At 36.6% G+C, this 20,552-nt stretch overlaps 1 protein-coding gene across 1 annotated transcript in view; it reads left to right on the top strand.

The window, feature by feature from the left end:
- Positions 1–835: 835 nt before the first annotated feature.
- LOC133622575 (probable nuclear hormone receptor HR38) overlaps positions 836–20,552 on the top strand; it is a 21,350-nt gene continuing 1,633 nt past the window's right edge. The window contains exons 1-5 of the mRNA XM_061985409.1: positions 836–939; positions 6,528–7,291; positions 14,738–14,867; positions 15,061–15,224; positions 20,337–20,539. Of these exons, the coding sequence (XP_061841393.1) occupies positions 6,530–7,291; positions 14,738–14,867; positions 15,061–15,224; positions 20,337–20,539 (1,259 nt within the window). The 5' untranslated portion in view covers positions 836–939; positions 6,528–6,529. The remainder of the gene's footprint in view (positions 940–6,527; positions 7,292–14,737; positions 14,868–15,060; positions 15,225–20,336; positions 20,540–20,552) is intronic.

The raw sequence follows: 20,552 nt of genomic DNA, 5'->3' as shown, positions 1-20,552 counted from the left end.
ACAGAAACTGACACATTGAATAATAGAATAATACAGCGTTTTTCTGAAATATTACCCATATTAGATGCTGAATAAGTGGACGGCGACTAGAACATAACTCACAGGTTCAAGTTGCATCAACTGTCACGTCTCCTCAGGGGCGCAGTAACTTGGCTCTCTCTCCTCTCGCTTACTCACTCACTCGCCCTCTCTCTCTCTCTCTCTCTCTCTCTGGCGGAAGCGGCAGGCTCAAACAACCCGGTATTACAGAAAAACGTGGAGTTTTTGTACCGATGTTTTTTTGTTTTGTTTTGTTTTTTTACATCCCTAACAGGAATTTATTAATGTTGTTTAAAGGAAAAAAACACACACACACAGGCAGAGGGCACTTTTTAAGACGAGGCAAAAAAGGGCAGGGGCTCAAGCACCCATAGGGCCCTATGTGTGCACGTGCCTGGTGAAGTTCATCTAATGTCGACAATTTTCAATAGGGAAACTTGTCTAAATATAACATAATCCACCAGCACCCAGACAGTTTGTATTTAAACTCAGAGCTTCAATATAATTAAATTATTGAGTAATTATATCAATAATTGCTATTTTGGCTCTTTTGTCGTCCACTTATAGTCCCACGTGAGCGCCGCTGTGGGTTATATCCAGAGCGCTCCACGCAAGGGCGCGTGCGTCACTGGAATCCCGCGAATGCGTCAATCAGATGACGTTGGCGTCAGCGCCTTACCGAATTGGCTGTTGGTCGGAAACGAGCGCCGCCCTCTTTTCCTTTTAAGGCCAGGTCCCGCCTCCTAGTCTCCCCAGCGCGATAAAACAAGGCGCCCTGCATGGAGCTTGGTCGTGGGGCTCGACTGACGCGTGTGCGCGTGCGTGCGAGTGGGTGTGTGTCGAACGCACTCCCCTGGAATACACAGGCGGCGGCGGCATTTGGACTTTTACTCCAAACAGGTCAGAATTTGTACGTTTCTGCAGTTTATCAGCAAAATAAGAACTAGCGTTTATTATCAGCATGGTCAGCTTGTGTTGTGTACATGCAGTGTTGAGGTCCCGTAGAAACATTTAACACCAACAGTTAAAAACATTTGCATCAAATACACATGCACAGATCAATCAATCAATCAAAGTTCATGTATATAGCCCTAAATGACGAGTGTCTCAAAGGGCTGCACAAGCCACAACAGATCATTGCACAAACATTAGGAAAGGCTGAAATGAAACTTAAAGATGAGAAGACAGGCGTCCTCACAATGGGTCTTCAAACACACTTTGCCAGCCTTCCCACTTCACATGGCACCGGGCCCGCATCCTGTAATAGAATCCGCAACACGCCCTGGTCTCGTCCCCCCGTGAAAGAGGATTGCCCTCCACTGGAGGAGCTCTTCAGAACTTGACCAGCTGGTAACACAATACGTGACGGCATCTACACTTTCTAAAGAGGACTGAGAGTTGCCTTGACGCCTTGCACAGAGAGGTCGCGGTGGCAGATAAAAGCAGTCGGTAAAGGACACGAGAGCGGGTTTAGATTTCCTGAACCTTTTAAGTCTAAAACAATCTGTCCCAAGAACCACCTGATCAGATTTGATAGCAATTGATGCCCTCTAGCAAAGCTTTTTTCACCAAATACCATTTCAGAAAACACTTGGATCTCCAAGTACCACCATTATAACCAACATTAAAATAAAGTAGTGTAGTAGACCAAGTATTCATCAAGTACCGTCATAATGACCAACAATGTACAGTAACGTAGTAGACCTTAGTATTTATCAAGTACCACCATTACATCCAACATTGAAATACAGTAGCGTAGTAGACCTAAGTATTTATCAAGTACCACCATTACATCCAACATTGAAATACAGTAGCGTAGTAGACCTAAGTATTTATCAAGTACCTCCATTACGTCCAACATTGAAATACAGTAGCATAGTAGACCTAAGTATTCATTAAGTACCACCATAATGACCAACATTAAAGTATAGTAGTGTAGTAGACCTAAGTATTCATCAAGTACCACCATTATATCCAATATTAAAATACAGTAGTGTAGTAGACCTAAGTATTTATCAAGTACCACCATTACATCCAACATTGAAATACAGTAGCGTAGTAGACCTAAGTATTCATTAAGTACCACCATAATAACCAATATTAAAGTATAGTAGTGTAGTAGACCTAAGTATTCATCAAGTACCACCATTATATCCAACATTAAAATACACTAGTGTAGTAGGCATAAGTATTCATCAAGTACCACCATAATGACCATTATTAAAGTACAGTAGTGTAGTAGACGTAAGTATTTATCAAGTACCACCATAATGACCATTATTAAAGTACAGTAGCGTAGTAGACCTAAGTATTCATCAAGTACCACCATAATGACTACATTAAAGTACAGTAGCGTAGTAGGCCTAAGTATTCATCAAGTACTTCTTAGACGGAAACAAAAATAATGACAACAAAAAGGAAGTAGTTGAAAGCTTCAATAATTACTTTGTAAATATTGGACCAAAATTGGAAGAAAGGATTCCAGACCCAGTTTCAATTGAGGACTATAATGATACCATAGAGTGAAATCCCAACTCCATGTTCCTCAGTAATGTGACACAGGAGGAAATAGTTATAATCGTGAAAAAATGCAAATCTAAGACTTCAACTGATTCTAACGGAATTGATATGGAAACAATAAAAAATGTTATAGAAGATATCTCAGGACCATTAATGTATATTAGTAACCTATCATTTCAAACAGGTAAATTTCCAAACAAAATGAAAATAGCTAAAGCTGCACCAATTTATAAGACTGGAGACAAACACCAATTTACAAATTATAGACCTAGCTGTTTCTTTACTTCCACAATTTTCTAAAATCACTGTTCAATAACAGATTAGAGAGTTTCACAAACAAAAATAGAATACCCGAAGAGAACCAATATGGATACAGAGCTAATGTTTTAACTTCAATGGCTTTAATTGAAATTACAGAAGAAATTACCAATGCAATAGATAGTAAAAAATGTGCGGCAGCAGTGTTTATGGATCGAACTAAAGCATTTGACACAATTAGTCACAATATTTTAATCAAAAAACAAGAACGATACGGCATCAGAGGGCTAGTCTTAAACTGGATAAGAAGTTATCTAACAAACAGGAAACAATACGTGAAGCTAGACGAACACACTTCTACAATGCTAAATATATCCTGCGGTGTACCTCAGGGATCAATACTAGGACCAAAATTATTCAATCTCTATATAAATGACATTTGTAAAGTTACAAAAGATTTAAAGTTAGTATTATTTGGGGATGATACAACTGTGTTTTGTTCAGGAGAGAACACACAGAAGATAATACAAATAATAACAGAAGAAATGAACAAATTAAAAAAACGGTTTGACAAAAACAGACTATCTTAGAATCTCAGTAAAACTAAAATAATGCTATTTGGTAACAGTAGAGGAGAAAGTCAAACACAAATACAAATAGGCGGAATAGAAATTAAAGGGTAAATGAAACCACATTTTTAGGTATAATGATTGATGATAAATTGAACTGGAAATCTCATGTAAAAAATATACAACATAAAGTAGCAAGAAACACGTCAATATTGAATAAAGCAAAACATGTTCTAGACCAAAAATCACTTCATATTCTCTACTGCACGCTAGTGTTACCATATCTGAGTTACTGTGTAGAAATATGGGGAAATCACTACAAAAGTACCCTTCATTCATTAACGGTGTTACAAAAAAGATCAGTTAGAATAATACCTAATGTTGGATATAGAGAACATACAAACTCTTTATTTATTGAATCAAAGACACTGAAATTCCACGACATAGTGAATTTGCAAACAGCTAAAATTATACACAAAGCAAACTATAATCTGCTACCCAAGAATATACAACAATTATTTTCAAAAAAAGAGGAGAAATATAATCTTAGAGAAAAATGTAATTTAAAACGTTTGTATGCACTTACAACACTTAAGACCTTCAGTATATCAGTATGTTGAATTAAATTATGGAATGGATTAAGCAAAGCAATCAAACAATATACTAATATGATCCACTTCAAGAAACTCTTCAAACTTAAAGTGTTTACAAAGTACAAAGAAGAAGAACCATGATAAACATTCTGAATCTATTTCATCCATCCATCCGTTCATTTTCAAAATAATCTTACTCATCTCACCATATGAAATATACCTTACTTCACCGAGTATTATTTATTTAGTTATTTATTTTTTTTGCGATTACTTATGGAGTATATTGTAAATAAATTGAGAACAGGAAGTGAACAAATGTTTTAGCAACTGTTATGTAAAAGAAAGGGGCAGGATTAAATAAACTCTGCGTCTTCCTACTCCTTTTCGAACATGTTGAAAAGAGAAACTGGAAATTGTGATGTATCATGTTGTATGCATGCATGTTCCAAATAAACTCAAACTCAACTCAACTCAAGTACCACCATTATAACCAACATTAAAATACAGTAGTGTAGTAGACCCAGGTATGTATCAAGTACCACCATAATTACATCAAAGTACAGTAGTGTAGTAGGCCTACGTATTCATCAAGTACCACCATTATAACCAACATTAAAATACAGTAGTGTAGTAGACCCAAGTATGTATCAAGTACCACTATAATGACATTAAAATACAGTAGCGTAGTAGGGCAACGTATTCATCAAGTACCAACATTATGACCAACATTAAAATACAGTAGTTTAGTAGACCTAAGTATTCATTAAGTACCACCATTATATCCAACATTAAAATAAAGTAGTGTAGTAGACCCAAGAATTCATCAAATACCGTCATAATGACCAACAAAGTACAGTAGTGTAGTAGACCTAGGTATTCATCAAGTACCACCATTATAACCAACATTAACATACAGTAGCGTAGTAGGCCTAAGTAGTCATCAAGTACCACCACAATGACAACATTAAAATACAGTAGTGTAGTAGACCTAAGTATTCATCAAGTACCACCATAATGACAACATTAAAGTACAGTAGCGTAGTAGGCCAAAGTATTCATTAAAACAAGGCAGAGGTTTTTATTGAACAATAATATAATAATATTACACACAGTTTGAACAGTAACACTGTGTTTGAATATAGGAAAATAGGACACTAATCACTTAAGTGATTATTTGGTGTACCACTAGATGGGGCCCAATACATCAATGGAATGAAAGGAATGGTAAAATGGTAAATGGGTCGTACTTTTATTGCACTTTTCTACCTTTTTAAGGAACTCAAAGCGCTTTGACACTATTTTCCACATTCACCCATTCACACACACACATTCACACATTCACACACTGATGGCGGGAGCTGCCATGCACGGCGCTAACCAGGCCCATCAGGAGCAAGGGTGAAGTGTCTTGCTCAAGGACACAACGAACGTGACTAGGATTGTAGAAGGTGGGGATTGAACCAGTAACCCTCAGATTGCTGGCACAACCACTCTCCCAACTTCGCCACGCCGTCCTTAGGAAATGGAAAGAACTTGTCCCAAGGTCCAACTGCGGACCAAGATAACACCTGCACAGCAGGGGTCTCAAACCCGATCTCCCTGAGGGCCACTGGGGATGTGGTCTGCAAAATATGGGCCTGCTGTCCATTAAATAAGGGCAAGTGTGTTTGAGATCCCTGCTGTATGCAGCCAATGTTTTGAGTAACACTTTTTCTTGCAAGGGTCGGTTAAAAAGAAATACAAAAAGCCAAAGAAAAAGCAAAACACACACTTAGAATTATAATGAACAAAAATATAAACGCAACACTTTTCTTTTTGCTCCCATTTTTCATGAGTTGAACTCAAAGATGTAAAACTTTGACTAAATACACAAAATACCTATTCCTCTCAAATATTGTTGACAAATCTGTCTAAATCTGTGTTAGTGAGCATTTCTTCTTTGCCGAGATAATCCATCCCAGCTCACAGGTGTGGCATATCAAGGTGCTGATTAAACAGCAGGATTATTGCACAGGTGTGCCTTAGGCTGCCCACGGTAAAAGGCCACGCTGAAATGTGCAGTTTTATCACACAGCACAATGCCACAGGTGTCGCAAGGGAGCGTGCAGTCGGCATGCCGACTGCAGGAATGTGCACCAGAGCTGTTGAATGTTCATTTCTCTACCATAAGCCGTCTCCAAAGGCGTCTCAGAGAATTTGGCGGTACATCCACCCGGCCTCACAGGAATAGGTTTTTTGTGCGTATGGTAAAAGTTTTACATCTTTAAGTTCAACTCAAAAAATGGGAGCAAAAACAAAAGTGTTACCTTTGTGGTTTTGTTCCGTGGAATTGAATAATAGAATTAAGGCCCATTTTTCCCGAAATGTTCATAAAAAATCTGAGATGCATGACTTCATGCGCATTCTACATTCCATCGTGTGTCGTTTTGGGAACTGTTGAGCATGTAAACTCCTAGCTCACATGCTAGCTGGTAAAGCATGCGGCCATTCTGTAAAAATACGTGAACCTTGCTTCTTTGGTTTCATGACTGTGGTGGTTGTGTGGCAGCGATGCCATGTGTTGAACCGCAGCACGTACCCCTGCCTCATGACACCCACCTGGGCCCTGACCCCACGAACCTGGACCTGGTGATGGACCTCAGCGGGCAGAAGGAGCAGCTGTCCACGTCCTTGTTACCCAGCATCAACACCTTGGTGGGGGGCGGCTACGTCGGCGAGTTCGATGCTTACTCCTGCAAGGTCAGCGCCTCGCCGTCCTTGTCGGCGGCGTGTGAGAGCTGGGACTGCCCCGTGCAGAACCCGGCCTACAAGCTGGATGATCTGCAGGTGTACGGCTGCTACCCGGGATCCTTCACTCTCAGCTGCCTGGATGAGACGCTGTCATCGGGCGGCTCCGACTACTACGGCAGTCCGGGTTACTCCGCCGCGTCCCCGCCCACGACAGGCTTCCAGACACTTTGTGCGCCCGTGTGGGAGGCGCCCTTCAGCCCCTACAATTCAGTCCCCTCCGCTGATAAGCAGGCCTCCTTCTTGACCTTTCCCCCGACGCCGGAGCAGCCCTCTCCGCAGGCGGTTCCGCACCAGGATGCTCTGCTGGGTCAGGACCAGACTTTCTTCCTGCCTCCTCAGCAGCAGGTCTCTCCCCTCCAGTACCCCGCCATAACCATGGAGCACGGCGGCAGGGTCATGGAGGACTTGCCCAGGATCCACAACCCGGGTCTGAGCGAGGGCCGCTGCGCCGTGTGCGGAGACAACGCCTCATGTCAGCACTACGGAGTCCGCACGTGTGAAGGCTGCAAAGGTTTCTTTAAGGTGACTTTCCCTCTGCAATATTGCTCTTGTCCTCAGTATATGCACACTTATTTGTACTTCAATTCAGCACTATCACATATTATAGATACATGGTGCATAGTAATATTAATAGCAATGGGAAACACTATCAAATATGTACAAATATAAAAGAAAATGCAAAATATATCATAACAAATTATATAAATTAATTTGTAAAAGTTGATACAAAAATTAAGACTATAACAACAACAAATGAATAAAATATATAATACATATAAAATATACAAATATATAATACACATAAAATATGAAAATACATAAAAAAAATACATATAAAATATGTAAAAATATGTAATATATTTTAAGACTAATATATGAATATGTAAAAAAATGTATAGATAAAAATACAATATACATCACATTTCATAAGTAAATTCATCATTTTCTTTTCAATGTATTTATTTTCTGTCTGGAATAAATGTAATTAATTGGGTTGGCTGAAATAATATAAATTAATTTGTAAAAGTTTATACAAAAACTAAGGCTATAACAACAACAAATGAATATACATAATACAAATGAGGATTGACTAATTAGACATTTTTAGCTGCAGTAAGTATAATATGATAAGTCAAATAATATAAATCAAAAACACTAAAATATTTAAACATATTTTATGTATAATTTATAATAATAATATATATATATATATATATATGAAAAAAATACGAACAGATAAAAATACAATATATTTCACACCTTTTAAGTAAATCCATACATTTTTTCAATTATTTTCTTTTCTGTCTAGAAGAAATATAATTCATTGGGTTGGCTGAAATAATGTAAATTAATTTGTATAAGTTCACACAAAAAAACTAAGACTGTAACAACAAATGAATATACATAATACAAATGATGTATAATATGATAATTAAAAAATATAAATAATAATACAAATCTAAACCACTATAACATATGTAATGTATTTAAAGAATAATATTTGAATATGTAAAATATTACATAAAATACAATATGTATGTCACATTTTATAAGTAAATTGATCATTTTCTTCTCAATTTATTTATTTTCTGTTTGGAAGAAATATAGTTCATTGTGTTGGCTGAAATAATATAAATTAATTGGTAAAAGTTCATACAAAAACTAAGACTATAACAACAACAACAACAAATTAATATACATAATACAAATTTTGATTGACTAATTAGACTTTTTCAGATGCATTAAGTATAATATGATAATTCAATAAATATAATAATAATACAAATCTAAACCGCTATAACATATGTAATATATTTTAAGAATAATAAATGAATATGTAAAACAAATAATGCATACAAATACAATATGTATATCACATTTTATAATTAAATTGACCATTTTCTTCTCAATTTATTTATTTTATGCCTGGAAGGCATATAATTCATTGTGTTGGCTGAAATAATATAAAATAATTTGTAAAAGTTCATACAAAAACTAAGACTATAACAACAACAACAACAACAACAACAACAAATGAATATACATAATACAAATTATGATTGACTAATTAGACTTTTTCAGCTGCAGTAAGTATGATATGATAATGGTAATAAATATAATAATAATACAAATCCAAACGACTATAAAATATGTAAAAATATGTAATATATTTCAAGAATAATGTATGAATAAGTAAACAAATGAATGGATAAAAATACAATATATGTATATATATATATATATATATCATTTTTTAAGTAAATTCATCATTTTCTTTTCAATTATTTTATTTTCTGCCTGGGAGAAATATAATTCATTGGGTTGGCTGAAATAATTTAATAACAACAAATTAATATACATATTAAAAATGATGACTGACTAATTCAGCTGCAGTAAGTATAATATCAATCAATCAATCAATGTTTATTTATATAGCCCTAAATCACAAGTGTCTCAAAGGGCTGCACAAGCCACAACGACATCCTCGGTACAGAGCCCACGTAAGGCCAAGGAAAAACTCACCCCAGTGGGACGTCGATGTGAATGACTATGAGAAACCTTGGAGAGGACCGCATATGTGGGTAACCCCCCCCCCCCCCCCCCCCCCCCTCTAGGGGAGACCGAATGCAATGGATGTCGAGTGGGTCTGACATAATATTGTGAGAGTCCAGTCCATAGTGGATCCAACATAATAGTAAGAGTCCAGTCCATAGTGGGGTCAGCAGGAAACCATCTCGAGCGGAGACGGGTTAGCAGCGCAGAGATGTTCCCAACCGATACACAGGCGAGCGGTCCACCCCGGGTCTCGACTCTGGACAGCCAGCACTTCATCCATGGCCGCCGTACCTGTGTGTCTCCCCCTCCACAAGGGATAGGGGGGAGCAGAGGAGAAAAGAAAAGAAACGGCAGATCAACTGGTCTAAAAAAGTGGGGGCTATTTAAAGGCTAGAGTATACAAATGAGTTTTAAGATGGGACTTAAATGCTTCTACTGAGGTAGCATCTCTAACTGTTACCGGGAGGGCATTCCATAGTACTGGAGCCCAAATAGAAAACGCTCTATAGCCCGCAGACTTTTTTTGGGCTCTGGGAATCACTAATAAGCCAGAGTTCTTTGAACGCAGATTTCTTGCCGGGACATATGGTACAATACAATCAGCAAGATAGGATGGAGCTAGACCGTGTAGTATTTTATACGTAAATAGTAAAACCTTAAAGTCACATCTTAAGTACACAGGAAGCCAGTGCAGGTGAGCCAGTATAGGCGTAATATGATCAAACTTTCTTGTTCTTGTCAAAAGTCTAGCAGCCGCATTTTGTACCAACTGTACAAGACGTAACGAACGCATGAATAATGATCTCAGCGTCGCTTAGTGGATAAAATAGAACGAATTTTAGCGATATTACGGAGATGAAAGAAGGCCGTTATATCATGATGGTAATAAATATAATAATAATAATACAAATATAAAACACTATAAAATATGTAAAAATATGTGATGTGTAATTTATAATAATAATATATAAATATGAAAAAAATATGAATAGAAAAAAATAGAATATATATCACACTTTATAAGTAAATTCATCCATTTTTAAAATTATTTTATTTTTTGTCTGGAAAAATTTAATTCGTTTGGTCAGCTGCAATAAATTGTATTTAATTGTAAAAGTTCATACAAAAACTAAGACTGCAACAATAACAACAAATAAATATACATAATACAAATTATGATTGACTAATTAGACTTTTTCAGCTGCAGTAAGTATAATATGAATATAATAATAAGTAAAGTAATAATACAAATCTAAAACACTATAAAATATGAAGAAATATGTAATATGTTTTAAGAATAAAATATGAATTCTGTATGTAAAAAAATGAATAGATACAAATACAAAATATATCACATTTTATAAGTAAATTCATCATTTTCTTTTCAATTTATTTATTTTCTGTCTGGAAGAAATATAATTAATTGGGGTGGCTGAAATAATATAAATTAATTTGTAAAAGTTCATACAAAAACTAAGGCTATAACAACAACAAATGAATTAACATAATACAAATTATGATTGACTAATTAGACTTTTTCAGCTGCAGTAAGTATAATATGAATATAATGATAAGTAAAATAATACAAATCTAAAACACTGTAAAGTATGTCAAAATATGTAATATATTTTAAGAAAAATATATGAATATGTAAAAAAATTAATAGATAAAAATACAAAATATATCAAATATAGTATATATTTTTTAAGGATTATATTTTATTTCTGGAAGAAATTGTACATTTCTAATATCGTTGTTATAGAATGTACTAAAAGTATGCGCTATTATTGTTTTACCTCTACATTGGTAAAATGTATTCCAGATACATAGAGTTAATTTAGTCAGCTATATACAGGTAAAAGCCAGTAAATTAGAATATTTTGAAAAACTTGATTTATTTCAGTAATTGCATTCAAAAGGTGTAACTTGTACATTATATTTATTCATTACACACAGACTGATGCATTCAAATGTTTATTTCATTTAATTTTTAGAAATGTTGGCCAACTGAAAAGTATGAAAATGAAAAATATGAGCATGTACAATACTCAATACTTGGTTGGAGCTCCTTTTGCCTCAATTACTGCATTAATGCGGCGTGGCATGGAGTCGATGAGTTTCTGGCACTGCTCAGGTGTTATGAGAGACCAGGTTGCTCTGATAGTGGCCTTCAACTCTTCTGCGTTTTTGGGTCTGGCATTCTGCATCTTCCTTTTCACAATACCCCACAGATTTTCTATGGGGCTAAGGTCAGGGGAGTTGGCGGGCCAATTTAGAACAGAAATACCATGGTCCGTAAACCAGGCACAGGTAGATTTTGCGCTGTGTGCAGGCGCCAAGTCCTGTTGGAACTTGAAATCTCCATCTCCATAGAGCAGTAAAATTTGCATGGTTGGGTGATGGTTTGGGGTGCCATGTCATCTGCTGGTGTCGGTCCACTCTGTTTCCTGAGATCCAGGGTCAACGCAGCCGCAGTAATTGAGGCAAAAGGAGCTCCAACCAAGTATTGAATATTGTACATGCTCATATTTTTCATTTTCATACTTTTCAGTTGGCCAACATTTCTAAAAATCCCTTTTTTGTATTAGCCTTAAGTAATATTCTAATTTTGTGACACACGGAATTTTGGATTTTCATTTGTTGCCACTTCAAATCATCAAAATTAAATGAAATAAACATTTGAATGCACCAGTCTGTGTGCAATGAATAAATATAATGTACAAGTTACACCTTTTGAATGCAATTACTGAAATAAATCAAGTTTTTCAAAAATATTCTAATTTACTGGCTTTTACCTGTATGTATATATATATATACAGGTAAAAGCCAGTAAATTAGAATATTTTGAAAAACTTGCACACAGACTGATGCATTCAAATGTTTATTTCATTTAATTTTGATGATTTGAAGTGGCAACAAATGAAAATCCAAAATTCCGTGTGTCACAAAATTAGAATATTACTTAAGGCTAATACAAAAAAGGGATTTTTAGAAATGTTGGCCAACTGAAAAGTATGAAAATGAAAAATATGAGCATGTACAATACTCAATACTTGGTTGGAGCTCCTTTTGCCTCAATTACTGCGTTAATGCGGCGTGGCATGGAGTCGATGAGTTTCTGGCACTGCTCAGGTGTTATGAGAGCCCAGGTTGCTCTGATAGTGGCCTTCAACTCTTCTGCATTTTTGGGTCTGGCATTCTGCATCTTCCTTTTCACAATACCCCACAGATTTTCTATGGGGCTAAGGTCAGGGGAGTTGGCGGGCCAATTTAGAACAGAAATACCATGGTCCGTAAACCAGGCACGGGTAGATTTTGCGCTGTGTGCAGGCGCCAAGTCCTGTTGGAACTTGAAATCTCCATCTCCATAGAGCAGGTCAGCAGCAGGAACCATGAAGTGCTCTAAAACTTGCTGGTAGACGGCTGCGTTGACCCTGGATCTCAGGAAACAGAGTGGACCGACACCAGCAGATGACATGGCACCCCAAACCATCACTGATGGTGGAAACTTTACACTAGACTTCAGGCAACGTGGATCCTGTGCCTCTCCTGTCTTCCTCCAGACTCTGGGACCTCGATTTCCAAAGGAAATGCAAAATTTGCTTTCGTCAGAAAACATGACTTTGGACCACTCAGCAGCAGTCCAGCTGGTGTCGGTCCACTCTGTTTCCTGAGATCCAGGGTCAACGCAGCCGTCTACCAGCAAGTTTTAGAGCACTTCATGCTTCCTGCTGCTGACCTGCTCTATGGAGATGGAGATTTCAAGTTCCAACAGGACTTGGCGCCTGCACACAGCGCAAAATCTACCCGTGCCTGGTTTACGGACAATGGTATTTCTGTTCTAAATTGGCCCGCCAACTCCCCTGACCTTAGCCCCATAGAAAATCTGTGGGGTATTGTGAAAAGGAAGATGCAGAATGCCAGACCCAAAAACGCAGAAGAGTTGAAGGCCACTATCAGAGCAACCTGGGCTCTCATAACACCTGAGCAGTGCCAGAAACTCATCGACTCCATGCCACGCCGCATTAACGCAGTAATTGAGGCAAAAAGAGCTCCAACCAAGTATTGAGTATTGTACATGCTCATATTATTCATTTTCATACTTTTCAGTTGGCCAACATTTCTAAAAATCCCTTTTTTGTATTAGCCTTAAGTAATATTCTAATTTTGTGACACACGGAATTTTGGATTTTCATTTGTTGCCACTTCAAATCATCAAAATTAAATGAAATAAACATTTGAATGCATCAGTCTGTGTGCAATGAATAAATATAATGTACAAGTTACACCTTTTGAATGCAATTACTGAAATAAATCAAGTTTTTCAAAATATTCTAATTTACTGGCTTTTACCTATATATATGTGTATATATATATATATATATATGTATGTATATATATATATGCATATGTTATAGTGTACTCGATTTGTAATATTAATATATTTAATATATATACATATATTAAATATATTAATATTACAAATATATATATGTATATATATATATTAAATATATTAATATTACAAATATATATATATATATATATATATATAAATATTACAAATCGAGTACACTATAACATATGCATATATATATATATATATATATATATATATATATATATATATATATATATATATATATATATATAATTGGATATTATAAGTATTTTTATGTCTTGAAGAAATCAAGTAGTTCCATTTTTAGTCAGGTTTGCAAGACACACCGTTTTTCTATGGCATTATTATTATTACAGAATTTTAAAATACTTTTTAATCACTTTATACTTTTATTATTAATTTTAATACTTGTCAGGTAGATATGTGCTGATTAATAATTACCATTAATAATGACAACAATTTACCCCAAAGAAATGCAATTTTCTCAGCTGCAAAATTTTTAATAAAATGAAGATACTGAAGACTAGATTCAAAGATATCATTAAATTAATAAATAAATGATAAATGGGTTATACTTGTATAGCGCTTTTCTACCTTCAAGGTACTCAAAGCGCTTTGACAGTATTACCACATTCACCCATTCACACACACATTCACACACTGATGGCGGGAGCTGCCATGCAAGGCGCTAACCAGCAGCCATCAGGAGCAAGGGGTGAAGTGTCTTGCCCAAGGACACAACGGACGTGACTAGGATGGTAGAAGGTGGGGATTGAACCCCAGTAACCAGCAACACTCCGATTGCTGACACGGCCACTCTACCAACTTCGCCACGCCGTAATCATTTTTTTATGATTGACATGGCTGATTGGCTTGGAGAAAAGGTGCAGTTCTACTTTGAGGCTTGCAAGATTCACTCTGGCTCCTTCCCAAAAAACGTCTCCTATAATTTGAGTATGATACAGAGTCTATCCACGGTGATATTCTTTTCTTCCTTCCCTTATTGGCAGCGAACGGTGCAGAAAAATGCAAAGTATGTTTGCCTCGCCAATAAAGACTGTCCAGTGGACAAGAGGAGGAGGAACCGCTGCCAGTTCTGCCGTTTCCAGAAATGTCTGACAGTGGGAATGGTCAGAGAAGGTAACGCCTTCGGGTTTTCACCGACTCACGGGTGACGCGGTTTGTAATGACAATCTTGTGAAAGCAAAGCTGGGAGTGAAAGACACATGTTAGTGGAGATTTACACCGCCAGCTGCAGAAGACCCAGCAGCTGGCGGTCATGTGAGAGTCACCTTCATGCGTTTCAAGTCTTCCTTTTTTGTCGCCGTCCTAGTTGTTCGACGAGACAGCCTGAAAGGTCGTCGGGGGCGCCTGCCGTCCAAACCAAAGATGGCGGCCGAGGCTTCCTCCCCCAGCCCTAAAGTCAACATCATAACCTCCTTGGTGCGAGCGCATTTGGACTCCAACCCGACCATTGGGAAGCTCGACTACTCCAAGGTAGGTGTCCGTGTTTTTTGGGGCTTTCTCTGCATTCATTTCTTTATGAAATAGTTTTAAATGCCACATGTCGATTAGATCAGTGTTTCTTAAACATAGGGGGCCCTCAAAACTGGCGGCTGTGGTCCAGAAAATATGGGCCTGCTGTCCATTAAATAAGGGCAAGTGTGTTTGAGATCCCTGCTGTATGCAGCCAATGTTTTGAGTAACATTTTTTCTTGCAAGGGTCGGTTAAAAACACCAAAACACATATATGCAAATGCAAAAAAGCTTTTGCGCTTCATGAGGCTTGAGATGGCTCCTTTTGGAATAAAAAGAAATACAAAAAGCCAAAGAAAAAGCAAAACACACTTAGAATTATACTGAACAAAAATATAAACACTTTTGTTTTTGCTCCCGTTTTTCATGAGTTGAACTCAAAGATGTCAAACTTTGACTAAATACACAAAATACCTATTCCTCTCAAATATTGTTGCTAAATCTGTGTTAGTGAGCATTTATTCTTTGCCGAGATAATCCATCCCAGCTCACAGGTGTGGCATATCAAGGTGCTGATTAAACAGCAGGATTATTGCACAGGTGTGCCTTAGGCTGCCCACGGTAAAAGGCCACGCTGAAATGTGCAGTTTTATCACACAGCACAATGCCACAGGTGTCGCAAGGGAGCGTGCAATCGGCATGCCGACTGCAGAAATGTCCACCAGAGCTGTTGAATGTTTATTTCTCTACCATAAGCCGTCTCCAAAGGCGTCTCAGAGAATTTGGCGGTACATCCACCCGGCCTCACAGGAATAGGTATTTTGTGCGTATAGTAAAAGTTTTACATCTTTGAGTTCAACTCAAAAAAAATGGGAGCAAAAAGAAAAGTGTTGCCTTTGTGGTTTTGTCCCGTGTAATTGAATAATAGAATTAAGGCCCATTTTTCCCGAAATGTTCATAAAAAATCTGAGATGCATGACTTCATGCGCATTCTACATTCCATCGTGTGTCGTTTTGGGAACTGTTGAGCATGAAACTTCTAGCTCACATGCTCACAGTGTTTCTTAAACATATGGGGCCCCCAAAACACGAGGGCTGCCAAAAAATATCTGTTTCTCAGCTCAGTTGTAATACACTTTTCCACCACATGTGGCAGTAAGGACAATATCAAACAAACAGAAGAAGTCTGGAACTAAAGTCATAGTGTCTTAAGCGTATGTCTTAAGCGCAAAAATTATGACTAAAGTGGTGAATCTGTATTTTCATTTGCACTTAATATTTATTGACAGTTTATTTAACAAACATATATTCTTATTAGTATATGTTATTAATTTGAGTTAGAATGTATTTATTTTGTACGTTTATTTTTTATCAGTTTTTTGCAGTATATTTGATGAGTATTTATTTTTGTAATCGGCCTGACTTAAGCCTTGATAATAATCTCTGTGATGAACGCATGCTTTCATATCACCTAAAAAGGTGTGTCCTCTTAAACTGTAAGTAGGTTAGATATCATTATTGAGTGACTACAAATTCAGTGTGAGTAGTTGAGTGGGACCCAGTGCTCGCTGTTGTGGAAAAGTTTTAAGAAAATTTTAAGAACCCCTGGATTAGATCTTTAGAAAATATAAAACATGTCTGTGGGAATATGATGGATTCAATCAAATATCAAGTATTAGAAATGCACCTGGGAATAGGTTGATTGGCAACACTAAATTGGCCCTAGTGTGGGAATGTGAGAGTGAATGTTGTCTGTCTATCTGTGTTGGCCCTGCGATGAGGTGGCGACTTGTCCAGGGTGTACCCCGCCTTCCGCCCGATTGTAGCTGAGATAGGCTCCAGCGCCCCCCGCGACCCCGAAGGGAATAAGCGGTAGAAAATGGATAGATGGATAGTTCTTTTTCCAGTGCTGATTTTAAAGTTCTGAACTCCTACTTCAATTCCAGTGTTGCACTGTGCAGAATAAAGTTCCTCTGTCGGGTCGTGCCAAAGAATGGATGCAGCTCAACAATACCTTTCTCTTCTTCAAAAAGCCAATTAGTTAAAACTGAATCCAAAAGCGCTGGATTCAGTGCAGTACTTGGCTGGTTTCAGCCAAGTACTGCACTTTGTTTTTACTTCAATTACCTCACGATGTGATGCATCAATTCCACTTCACCAATTAACGACATGACACGAAAATTAATGAAAGAAAACTCCCATGCTGTACTTTCAAACCTATATGACTCCTTTTCATCCATCCATTTTCTACCGCTTGTCCCGTACGGGGTTGCGGGGGGTGCTGGAGCCTATCTCAGTGCTTTTCAATGCATAGTAAATCTTCACAGTGGAACCTCGATTTACGAACTTAACCGGTTCTTGGACGGGTTTTGTATATAGAAAAGTTTGTACAGTATATGGAAGCAGATTCCTCCTTAAGAAACAATGTAAAGATGAATAATGGGTTCCAGCCTTGACAGAAGTCTGTATTTTAGCAAACGTTTGTACACTTTGAACGCAGTATAAAGCGCTATATCTTGCTGTATGTCAATACAACACGATATGTGTGTGTGTGTGTGTATATATATATATATATATATATATATATATATATATATATATATGTATATATTTATGTATATATATATATATATATATATATATATATATATATATATATATATATATATTTATGTATATACAGTATATGTATATATACGTATATATGTGTGTGTATATATATGTACAGTATATATATATGTGTGTGTACGTGTGTGTGTGTGTGTGTGTATATGTATATATATATATATATATATATATATATATATATATATATATATATATATATATATATATATATATATATATATATATATGTATATCAGTGACGTGCGGTGAGGTTCATGGCTGGTGAGGCACTGACTTCATCACAGTCAGATTTACAAACATTTGAACCCTAAAGAGTATCTTATTCACCATTTGATTGGCAGCAGTTAACGGGTTATGTTTAAAAGCTCATACCAGCATTTTTCCCTGCTTGGCACTCAGCATTAAGGGTTGGAATTGGGGGTTAAATCACCAAAAATTATTCCCGGGCGCGGCGCCGCTGCTGCCCACTTCTCCCCTCACCTCCCAGGGGGTGATCAAGGGATGGGTCAAATGCAGAGGACACATTTCATTACACCTAGTGTGTGTGTGACAATCATTGGTACTTTAACTTAACTTTAACTTTACACATACAAACTGTAGCACACAAAAAGCACATTTAATAAAAAAAACTTTATTATGGTCTTACCTTGACTTATAAATAAAGTCCATTCGCCGTTGTTGTGCTGGATTAATGAACCCCCTGACGGGTGTGTTATATCAACTAAAGCCCTCACTTAAACTTTCCACGTGCAAGATTGAATCTATTTAAAAAAAGTGTAACCGAGGGTTTATAAATGTCGCCTATACTGTATGAAACTACAAAATAACAAACATGGAGGCTCCAGTTTACACGAGGACCACTTTATTTACCTTCTTTCAAAAACCTCCGCTCCACTACAACATGTCATCACTTCCGCTCTTGGCGCCTTCAAAATAAGAGCTCAAGGCATATACTGTATAACAGCGCATAACAGGAACTTAACATCACAAATAGGAAAGCCCATAAAAATAGGTTACAAAAGTTATTTAATAAGAAGCCAAAAAGTGCAAAAACAATAATGTTCATGTTGGAGGAGTTGTGAATTAGATACACCTGCAGTCTGCAGGTGTACCTAATGTTGTGGCCCTGCAGTCATTCACAACTCCTCCAACACGAACATTATTGTTTTTGCACTTTTTGGCTTCTTATGAAATAACTTTTTTAAATAGATTCAATCTTGCATGTGGAAAGTTTAAGTGTGGGCTTTAGTTGATATAACAATTCTACGGCGGGGGTACAGGAGGCGGGGCTACTGGAGCCTCAGCCAGTGCGTCTTTTGCAGCCGTTTTATGATCGTTCAGCACAAGAAATACGTTACACACATACAGTTGTTGACAAAATACACTGTACAATATATACTTCAGCTAACTAAACTATGGAAATGTATAATATAATTCATATAGCAATACAGTCTCACTGCACAGCAGGCCAGCAGTTAGCCAAGTCCGTCCATGTTGAGGCACTGAGTGACGTGCCTCAACTGGCTGCTGTTCACCGCACCGTCTCTTCTCAGTATTTGAACGGCAACTGTGAAAATTCAGCGATTTTGAATAAAAATAATGTAAAACTGGTGAAGTTAAATGGAAAATAACTTTATAGTATAATCACTGCATACATATAACAATTTAATTAATTTTTTTTCTTTTTACATTTTTTTTCTTTCCATGATGGCAGGTGAGGCCCCGCCTCACCTGCCTCTAGTGACTGCACGTCACTGACGTGTATGTATATATATATATATATATATATATATATATATATATATATATATATATATATATATATATATATATATATATATATATATATATATATATATGTATGTATGTATGTATGTATGTATGTATGTATGTGTGTGTGTATATATAAGTGTATATATAAATGTGTATATATGTATATATATTTATATATGTATATATATATATATATATATATATATACATATATACGTGTGTGTGTGTGTGTGTGTATATATATATATATATATATATATATATATATATATACATATACACACACACACATCGTGTTGTATTGACATACAGCAAGATATAGCGCTTTATACTGCGTTCAAAGTGTACAAACGTTTGCTATATACAATGTATATATATGTGTGTGTGTATATATATATATATATATATATATATATATACAATGTATATATATGTGTGTGTGTGTGTGTGTGTATATATATATATATATATATATATATATATATATATATATATATATATATATATATATATATATATATATATAGTGTATATATATATATATACCGGTGTGTGTGTGTGTGTGTATATGTATGTGTATATATATATATATATATATATATATATATGTATGTATGTATGTATGTATGTATGTATGTATGTATGTATGTATGTATGTATATGTGTGTCAAAAAGTTTGGACCCCCTGCTGTCATGTGAGGACGGAACATGACCTAAACATTTCTTGCTCAGTACCAGGAGACCATGGGCAGTGTGTCAGAGAAGGAGAACGCCGGCGACATCCAGCAGTTCTACGACCTGTTAAGCGGATCCTTGGAGGTGATCAAAACCTGGGCTGAAACCATTCCAGGATTCCCAGACTTCTGCCCGGAGGACCAGCAGCTCCTGCTGGAGTCTGCCTTTGTGGAGCTGTTCATCCTTCGTCTGGCATACAGGTCGGTGGTATCA

Source organism: Nerophis lumbriciformis, linkage group LG23 (assembly GCF_033978685.3).
Source record: "Nerophis lumbriciformis linkage group LG23, RoL_Nlum_v2.1, whole genome shotgun sequence".
NCBI classification, from domain to species: domain Eukaryota; kingdom Metazoa; phylum Chordata; class Actinopteri; order Syngnathiformes; family Syngnathidae; genus Nerophis; species Nerophis lumbriciformis.
The sequence above is the reverse complement of the archived record's forward strand: the minus strand, read 5'-3'. Positions and strand labels throughout refer to the sequence as shown.